Genomic DNA, 10,189 nt, shown 5'->3' with positions numbered 1-10,189 from the left:
CCCCAGCCCCATGTGGGGAGGGTAGGTAGGACTGAGGTTCAAGGGCTCAGGCCAGATTAATTTTTCTGGGGTTCCAGGGTTAGTGGAATTTGTGGGCCCCTCTACACTCTGAGGTGGGGCCAAAAATGAGGGCTTCATTGTGTGGGACAGGACTGCCAGTCAGTGAGATAGGGATGGGGTGCAGAATCTGGGTGGAAAATAGGCTACAGGAGCAAGCTGGGGGTAGGTGTCCAGCCAGGAGGTAGGGGACAGGAGCAGGGTCCTAATGGGGCCCTGAGCAGGGGGCAGGTGGGGCCCTGGGCAACATACTCATGGAAGTTTGAGCAGGGAAGGCATGGTACTCGTGGGGGTTGTGGTCTGGACAGGGGGGGCAGGGTACTTGTGAGGGTCTCAGCAGGAGGGGCACAGTACTTGTGGGGATTTGGGCAGGGTACTCGTGGGGCCTGAGTGGGGGGGGCAGGGTACTCGTGGGGCCTGGGCCGGGGGGGGCAAGGTACTTGTGGGGGTTTGGAGTCTGGGCAGGGTACTTATGAGGGTCTTGGCATGGAGGGCACAGTACTCATGGGGGTTTGGGCAGGGTACTCGTGGGGGTCTGGGCGGGGAGGCAGGGTACTCGTGGGGGTTTGGAGTCTGGAAGGGGGGCAGGGTACTCGTGGGGGCTTAGGGTCTGAACGGGGACAGGGTACTCGTGGGGGTCTGGGCGGGGAGGCGGGGTTCTCGTTGGGGTTTGGAGTCTGGACGGGGGGCTGGGTACTCATGGAGGTCTAGGCGGGGGAGCAGGGTACCCGTGGAGGTTTGGAGTCTGGGTAGGGGGTTAGGGTACTTGTGAGGATCTTGGCATGGCAGGCATGGTACTTGTGGGGGGTTTGGGCAGGGGCAGGATATTCATGGAGGTTTGGGCGGGGGGGGGGCAGGGTACTTGTGGGGGTTTGGAGTCTCCTCACAGCAGGGAAAGGCTCATATAGCTGAGAGCAGCAAAGAAATATAGTGCTCCCCACTGCCAGCTCCAGGAGAGCCTTTTGCTGGCACATGTAGCTATCACAGTGTGGACATAGCCTGTTTTTCATTGTGGCATATAGCTACACGTACCCTACATACTGCCGCTAGAGGTGTGCAGCGCAGATCCAGTGTAAGATAAAAATGAGGAGTGGCACATTATTATAAGTGATGGGAAACCCATTCAGAGGAGCAAATTATAAGTTATTTATAAACATTTAAATTATTGCATGGTTGATGGTTTGTTCATTTTTACAGATGTGGAATAATTCCATCAAATTTAACTTCTTCTGCCACCACACTGCAAGAATTTCTAATAGTGAAACTCCTGTTAAACTTCGTCCAGGGACTTGCTTGTAGTTGCCAGTCATCTCATCTGAAAAGATTTCAGAAGCTCTTTCACTGCCACTTATATTCAATGTGTCTCCGTATCTCATTTCAAGACAAGAGTTCAGAGTTACAATATTTTAGACATAACTTAATAAATTTTCTTTTTAATATTTGATAAATAATGTAGTCCTACAGAAAATATGGGCATTTATTCCAAAGTTAATATTTGTAATCAGACAAACATGTACAATTCTTACGAGCACTTCTCTGGAAGGTATACGTTTATAATCACTCACTATTGGAATCTTTCCCACAGACATTAATAACAAATTATTTATTACCCTGCATATGTATTTGATTAGTGAATCAACATCACAAATATGGAAAATATTGTCAGTATGTAAAACTGACATTTTACTTAATTTCATGAATGTGAATTTTAGGGCTCATAAAAGATGCCAAACAGTTCAGGAAATTGAAACTAAATACTTCCAAGGCTATGACAAAGATATGCTCTCTCAGACAGCCCTAATAGCAACATTGTGGAGGGGACTTGAAGGCATTCAAAGTCAATTCAATTCAATTTCCCAGCCCATTACAACCTATTTCTTAGTTGAGAGTACCTGTATGTGCCAGTTGTGATTAATTTATGAAATGGATACCAACAGTCATTCAGTAAGAACTTAAAGAGACAACAGAACTCATTTAGATTAAATCAAGGATAGCTATTCAGAAAATCAAGGAAAGGCAGCTTGTGTTGAAGCTGTTGATTAAAGCTGTTAACTAACAAATGTATGAGGCACTACAAGTGGAATACAGAAGACAAATTCTGTGCTGCTGAAATAGCAGGCCATGTTTTAAACTCTAAACCCGTCAATTATTTTAGAGCTGCTGGTACTGGATGTCTTCACTCTTTATTATCAGTCCTCCTTCACCCGACCTCTGAAGTGGTCCATGAAATGGAAGGCCCCAATGTAGTCTCCTAGGACTATCCCCATTTTCACAGGCAAAATACTGAAGGGAAAAAAAACACACCAGAGTATTTACATAATCTTATAAATCACAGAAGTGACATTACAGCTTCTAAAATAGAGCACAAACAGTCTTCACAATTTATTTATGGGGTAGCAAGTATTCCCAGTGCACAGAGAGAAACTGGGTCAATGTTTCCCCAGTATCAGAGCTAGTCAGTAGCAGAGCCAGGATTAGAACTCAGGAACCCAAGCCACTGAATAGGCACATTCCTTCAGAACATACTGCCTCACTGTCCATATGATAATTTACATTACAAAGAAATGATAGATGCTCCCCAAATGTAAGTAGGCCCAATGTATTTTGGGAACTGGTAGTTTCAGAAATAATTAGTTTTGTACTCAAGACTGCAGAAGCCAAACTTCTGCGTGTTAGTATAACCTAGGGGTGGGCCAATACCAGTCTGTGGGCTGAATCCGGTTTGCCAAGGTTAGCTCCTGGTAGGTCTCCACCACTATATTCACCTGTCCTTCCACAGGTATCGGTGGTCACAGCTCCTGTTGACTGCGGATCACCATTCCCAGTCAAAGAGAACAGCGGAAAGTGTTGTCCCAGTCTGCACTGCTTCCCACAGCACCCATTGGCTGGGAATGACAATCTGCAGCCAACAGAAGTGGCAGTTGCCCATATGTGCAGCAGTACAGATAAATATAGTGGCGGTGGCCCGGCAGGGGCTAACCCTGACAAAGCGCTGCTATTTTATTGCTCATGCATGGTATAAACAATCTGTGTAATAGGACCTGAGTTATGGAGATACATAATTCATTCTAGTGATGCCAGTAGCTATAAAAGTCATGTATTTGTAAATGAAGTACAGAATTTTTGTGGAAATATTTTTTCACCCCTCCCTAAAAGTGTCTCATGCATGCTCACCTAGATGATCAGAGTCTCTAGAGAATTTAACATGGTAATTTAAGATTAGGGATGTTAGATATAGGGTAATTGAATAGTTGTATAATTGCATAAAATCTTAGCAATTACATGACTATTTGTTAGCCCCTGGGGTGGCAGCCAGTACACTCCCGGCAAATCCCCTGCACAAGGTGGCAAGAGGAAGCTGGTCCACCATGGAAGCCAGTTTAAAAACCAGCTCCCCTCTTAGACTAGCTGCCTGCTGCCCTGGGCTGCTGCCTCTGCTACAGAGGCAGCAGGGCGGAGTGGTAGCAGCCCCTGTGCATTGGGGGTCCGAGCTCCCTGCAGACAGGGGCTGCTGCTATGGACCAGCCTCTGTCCACAGCAAGCCTGGGCTGCTTTGCAACAGTCTCCCTCCACCTCCACACTGCTGCCTCTTCTTGGTTAATCTTGTTGACTACATGCATTCCCCTGCTTGTATCAGAAGCAGCAGTGTGGTGAGGGGGAATAGATAGCACCACAGAGCTGGTGCTGGAAGGAATTTGCTTTTAAGCCAGCTCCCTCCAGCACTGACTCTTGCCTGCCTCCCTGCTCGCTGCCTCTGTAGGAGGCTGCAAGGGAAGGCAAGCAGGTCCATGGAGCTGGCACGCATGAGAAGCCTGCTTGAAAGCTGGCTTCCTGCCCGTATTGGCTTCAGCCTGCCTCCCCTCCCTCTGTGCTGCTGCTGTTCCTTATGGGGAGCCTACTTAAAGCTAGCTCTTCACGGGAACCACTCATGATTGCCCCTCTTGCTGCCTCTGATACAAGCAGGGGAATGCATGTAGTCAACAAGATTAACCAATAAGCCTTGGCTTATCAGTTAAATGTGTAGTTGACTACATGCTGACATCCCTAAAATAGATGTCTAGTAGGACAACAAGGCAAATAAGGAGTATGGGGGGGGGGGAGCTAGGAGGAAAAAAAATGTAAGCTGCCCTTCTCCTGCACCCCAAGCTATATTTTCAGCACTGTATATTTACTTCCTGCTATTTACAGAATCACCTGCTACTGCCAAAACTGATCTGGGAATGTTTACATTTAAAAAAGAAGACACACACTGATTTTAAAAGTAGGTGTTGGACCACTAATTGCTGCTCAGAGTGTGGCCCGCTTTCAAATAGTCTAAGAACCTTTAAAAAAGCCTAAAGAACAAGTGACTGTTGAAAGCATTAAGTGAAAAGGTTTTCATAGCCTTTTCTACTGTTTTATCCTAGTTTCTTTCCTAAAGTAATGGGATAATATTGCATCAAGCTTCCAATCATGTTAATAAGCTCCAATAGAAATAAGCCACATCAGAGCATGCATTAAATAGGCTATTGGTATGCTCAGCCATCCAAAACAGCATACACTACCTTTGGTCTTCAACATACCCAGGCTGTGCAAGCATTTCAGGGCAGAAACAGCATTTCTTTGGGTGTATGCAAAGTAACACTGGAGGCCAGCACAATAACTCTATATACACAGCAATATACATGGCTATTAAATTGCAGCAAATTGTGTTATCCTTATTGGGAATCTTCAGAGTCTGGTAGAAGATTTGCAGACATGCAAGTTATCCAAGACCACCACCTGATGAAGCCTTCCTGTGGCAATAACTAAAAAGTGGCTGGAAATCCACTAAGGTCAATATCTAAGTAGCCCCCCTTTCCCCGCCTAGTTAATCATTTGATACTATAGCATGTAGAATTAGTATCTGTGCAACTAAACATAACGCATCTGACAGCAGACACAAACATAACAAGGAGAATCCATCCTTACGTTTTCAGAAAGCATAAAAAGTACAGGCTTCGTGGCATTATCAGATGCACCTGTTCCCGTTGTATAGCAGTCACAATCTTCTCTGCTGCATACTCTGCATTTAGAATAGGGAGTAGACAAGGCCACCTGGAAAAAGACAACATATGGCTACTACTATGAAACTGTCAAAGCTTTCCCCTCCATGTTCCATCTAGATAACTTCAAATTTAGAACAAGGCAGCTTCAAATTTAAAGTTACACCTTACAAAAGAAGGTTACCCCATTTTACAACGATTTTTGCCTCTTAGAAGCAAACATTTCGAAAGGAAGTTTGTGGAATTATATAACACCTGACAAATCAGTTGGAAAGTGTCACTGTTTTGTTTTCACTTGATATTCGTACCTGTGAGCTAAATTCTTGCTATCTTCAAATTTTACAAAGGTTTCATTTAGGTAACCTTACTCTGCTACTATATTTTCTATGTTTAATGTGCCATGAATGATTGTACGGGTTGAACCTCCCTGATCTGCCACCCTTGGGGCCTGATTGGTCCTGAACCTGGAAATTTTCCAGATCAGGGGAGGTCAATTTCAGCCCCTCTGCTGCTACCAGCTGCAGGGCTCCACTTTGGGGAGAAGGCATGAGACTGAGGACACAGACTGCATGTTTCTTCTCAAATGAGCAGTGAAGGAGTTAAATGTGTTGATGATTAAAGTGACACCATCACTAGATTGCAGAGTTAATGCGAATGGCAGTTTACACTTTTTTTCCAGAATTACTGTTTCAGACCATCTGTAGAATTGGAAAGAGAACACTTCATTGGACTATAATATATAGGCATCTGGAAGATTCACATTCTAGCAATAGGGGCTAGAAATGTAAATAAAAAGTCTTAGATTCTGCATTCTAGCAATTATTGGATTTTGTCTATAAGCCCTAAAAATTGCACAAGGATCAAAATCTACCTTACAATAGTTTCAGATTATGTTATTTCTACTGATTATTAATTCTCTTTAATAAATCCTGTATTTAATCAAACATTTTTGGTGTGCCATATACTAGTTATACACAACCCCAAAATTCACTCACTTGGTTTTACAACCATCAAACATTCCTGTGTTTATGAAGTAAGGACACACAATAGTGGTTTTAATGCCGGTCTTCTCCAGAGCTAGCATTTCTAAACCAACTGCTTCTGCAAACCCAACTGCTGCAAATTTACTTGCACAATAATCTGTAGGGTGAAGAAAGATGAACAGTTACTTGGTGCAATTAATTTTTCTATTAAGAGAAACATCTCACAACTCTTGCAAACAACATAACATGGTTTTAATTCTCCCTCTGTCCAGTGTCTCATGCTGAGCAAATAAAACACAACTTCTTGCCTAAGAAGAAAGTCAATCAAAACTATGCCCTAATGAGGGTAGTCTGGGTACTGTTAAAACAATTGCACGTACAAATGTATCTTAAGTGTGAGATTAACTGCAAAGAATGAGTGTAAGTTTATGAAGAGTCACACTAATCTATAACAAATGCTGAAGGGAAAAGGTATGAAAGGGAAAGAGCAAGGCTAAGTTAGATCACAAAAAGGGCAAATGATAGAATTCAAGGACAGTGTTATTCAAGGACAAGATTATGCTTGGTCAATAAATTAAGTATGGGACTAAAACTTATGTATCCAAATCAGTGTGTCAGAAATTAGGCTTAGTTTGTGAACAAAATAAAGAGGGTTACACTGCTATTGCTTCCTTGTGGGATCCTTAAACTCCTTACTACCAATCAAAAGCTGTCTGATGGCTATAATCATAGCTGCCACCTCAACTGCTTCCTAGGACCCTAGGATCTATCATGATACCACCAGGCCTTTGTTGTTCTAATCCTGAGATGTGTCCTGATCAGACTGGGCCAGAAAGAGGGATTCAGATGACATTGTCACCTCCACTAGCTTTGGGTAAACCGCAATCATCAGCTGGTGAGACTCCTTCCTTCCCCACCATGTATCTCTTCTCCTCCTCACCGTATTTCTTCTCTTTCATCTTCTGTTTCATGCCTTCAGGTTTTGCAACACTGCTATAAGCCTGTTATGAAAAAGGCCGCTAAAACTAAATGTCCTAAATTGCCCAATGCTGGCGCAAGTTTGCCATATTTCAGAGTGGCTAATAAGACCATGTGCCAAGCCTGTGTTTTGCCAGCTGTAATGCTGCAAATAAAAGTTAACACCAAAGACACAGAAACTGCATCTTCTATTTTTATTGTTCTTTTCTATACCATTGTGTGTCCTGGTTCATCTTCTAAACAAGATGATCAGATTTAACAGCAGCAACAGCTCCAACTCTAGTCCATTTCAATTAGCTTCTCTTTTCCCCCAGAAGAGTAGTTATTACCATTTTTAATATAATCTAAAATACTATCAAATGAAAGGGGAGGAAGAAGGGTGGATATTCCTTTTACAGACTCTCCAGCTAAAAGGAACAAGCCACAGGATGGGTAAGTAAAGGTTTTATCATAACACTTTATATTTCAAATGCTTCAATTATTTTCCTGTTCTCCACCCCCACCCTGTACCTTTTAATAAAAGGTGAAAATAATTTTTAATGGAACTGAGAACTTATGTTCCATTGAGGTCAGTGGGAGCAATTAAGTGTGCACGTGTTTTGAAAGTCAGATAATGTTATTAGGTGGCTTGGACTAAGAGCTGTTGTTGAGGGGTATAACCAAGAACATACCTTTAAATTCCATTTAGAATTATGTTGAATACACTAACCTGCTAGTCCATTGACTCCAATCAGTCCTGCTGAACTTGCAATACTAACCAAGTGTCCATGATTAGAGGCCATCATGGCTGGGAGGAAGGCTTTGTAAGTCTATGAAACACATTGAAACCCACACTTACAATTAAACATTACTTAAAGTGATTTAATTGCCCAATTGGTTAAGAGGATTACTATTGAAAAAGTATTAAGGAGACCTATTAAGTCTTTTGAGTTCTAGGAGATAAGAAAAATGTCTGCCTCTTTCTACAGAGGTTAATAAGATACATATTAGTTAGAACAAGAAGTACTGCTACTTTGTCTACTAACTAAATCCTCCGAGGTAAATCTCTAAGGACTCTCCAATACGTTTCCATAGTTTTCTTCATGTTGTAGTCATCCACTAGGGGGAGTCAGAAACTAAATTGATGTCAGTGAGACTGCAATCAGCTGAAGCCTTGGGAAGCTTCCCTTCACCTAGGAGTTCAGTACTGAAACATTTTCCAAATAGGCTTCCATTTTAAAAATAGCAGCTGAGAAGGGGAAACCACTTCTAACCTTTCTAACATCATTTCCTGATTTCAGCTACAAATTCTCTGTCGTTTCCATGTTTTCCAGTGAATGGAAACAGAGCAGCATGTGTTAATTCACCATTCCTTCTCCAGTTCTTTATTACTATATTGGTTCGTCTCCTTCATAATGAAATGCAAATCGAATGACTAATTTAAGGTAAGTTTTTGTCAGTTTATATCAACAGCTACAGAACAATATCGCCACAATTAGAGATGTTAAAAAGCAGTTTATTAGGTAACTGTGTAGCTGTTAAAAATCTTAAGCGGTTACACATTGCAGGCTCTGCAGTATAAAGCTTGTATTGCAGAGCCATCAGTGCAGCTGGCTTCCTGGGAGTGGGACTGGTAGCCAGAGTGTGCCCGGCTGTCAGCCCCACTCCTTGCGAGCCTGTACCGCAGGGCAGCAGACAGCTTCCAGCATTTAAACGGTTACACTATTACATCCCTACCCACAATATTATTACTTTTCAGGTTCACATTTCCCAGAAGTATTTCTTAATATCAGACAACCAATACTAGGCAGTTGCATCCTTTATTTCTTCTTTAGGCAGAAGTGATTACCCATACAAGGGGCTGCACATATCCCTCCATTCTCCCCCAACAAGCTTCCTGTGGGACACCCTACCATCCTCCCTATTTCCGGAACTCACAAATAAATATCACCAACTTGCATGCAGGACTTCACAAACTTAACCAGCTAAAAATCAATTACATAAAATAAATCTCTCCCTCCCCATTTCCAAAACAGGTGTGAGTGCCAACATTTCATAGTTCCCTATAAAAAAAATTCTGTATATTACCCAGAAGTGTGCCATGATGTTCACCTCCATGGTTTTCTCCACAAGCGAATCTGGAGAATCAATGAACTTCTTTCCAGTTACAATACCAGCATTATTGATTAGGATACTAACATCACCAACTTCTTTTTTAACCTAAAGAAAAGCAATCAAATCAAGATGTCATTTACAAGCTTTTCATAAGGTAGAAGTCTTTTCCTTTGCAATTTTTTCCTTTAGTGAAGTGTTAGAACTCTGAAGACAACAACTTTACAGGGCTGTAATTTAAATGTGACCTGCTACAGGGAAATACTGGGCTTTATAAAAGAAAAATACAACCACCAGCACATTATCTATTACAGGTTGAGCCTCTCTAATCCAGCTCTCTCTGGTCTGGCAACATCCATGGTCTGGAATGATTTTAGTCAGCTGGGTGTCTACTTATGGGTATGACCAGATTTCCCTCGGTCCCATACAGTTTGTCTAGAGCCACCAGTTTTGGCTCTCAGTGTGCTGTTATATAGCTCCCAGTAAGCAGTGGAAATGTTGGTAATACTGCTAGACAACACTGATCTACTATGGTTCGGCAAATTCTCTGGATCAGCAAATTCTCTGGATCCCAAAGGTACCAGACTATAGACATTCAACCTGCATATTTTTGAGAGTTTGTCTGTCCCTCTGTTTGTTCAAGAATTTCTAAATGTAAGAGCTAAGACCACCAAATTCAGTATATAGCTTCCTCTTAGCATTACTTAAAGCAAGGCAAGGATTTGGTTGTTTCAGGAAAGTGGGATGTGCCTGGAATTGGATTCCTTCTCATAAAACCGTACAGAAAAGAGACATCATAACCAGGCAGTGAAAGGGACTGTCTGTGGGGGTGGGGGAGAGAGGCGAGGTGGTGTCCCCCTGTCTGGGACTGCCCCAGACCTGAGCCTCCCACCTCTCAGGTATCCTTTAGAAAGGGGGGGGGGGAGGGGAGGAAGAGGCTCTCTACCCCATTTGTATGGGGACTTCCATCAGGGAGTGAGGGGAAAGTGCAGTTTGCTGCATTCCTCACTCTGGCTGGGCAGCAGAGGGGACAGATGAATCTGCACCTGTCCCAGC

General features: G+C 42.8%; 1 protein-coding gene across 3 annotated transcripts in view; it reads right to left on the bottom strand.

Annotated features, from left to right (window-relative positions):
- Positions 1-1,516: 1,516 nt before the first annotated feature.
- SDR16C5 (short chain dehydrogenase/reductase family 16C member 5) overlaps positions 1,517-10,189 on the bottom strand; it is a 28,040-nt gene continuing 19,367 nt past the window's right edge. For all 3 annotated transcript variants that reach the window (XM_075920665.1, XM_075920666.1, XM_075920667.1), the window contains exons 3-7: positions 9,110-9,241; positions 7,752-7,851; positions 6,077-6,221; positions 5,008-5,133; positions 1,517-2,340 (exon numbers count right to left, since the gene is read on the bottom strand). In XM_075920665.1, the coding sequence (XP_075776780.1) occupies positions 2,247-2,340; positions 5,008-5,133; positions 6,077-6,221; positions 7,752-7,851; positions 9,110-9,241 (597 nt within the window). In that variant the 3' untranslated portion in view covers positions 1,517-2,246. The remainder of the gene's footprint in view (positions 2,341-5,007; positions 5,134-6,076; positions 6,222-7,751; positions 7,852-9,109; positions 9,242-10,189) is intronic.

The sequence above is a fragment of the Pelodiscus sinensis genome, chromosome 2 (genome assembly GCF_049634645.1).
Source record: "Pelodiscus sinensis isolate JC-2024 chromosome 2, ASM4963464v1, whole genome shotgun sequence".
NCBI lineage: Eukaryota > Metazoa > Chordata > Testudines > Trionychidae > Pelodiscus > Pelodiscus sinensis.
Note: the sequence above shows the minus strand (reverse complement) of the source record. Positions and strands in the feature narration are given on the sequence as shown.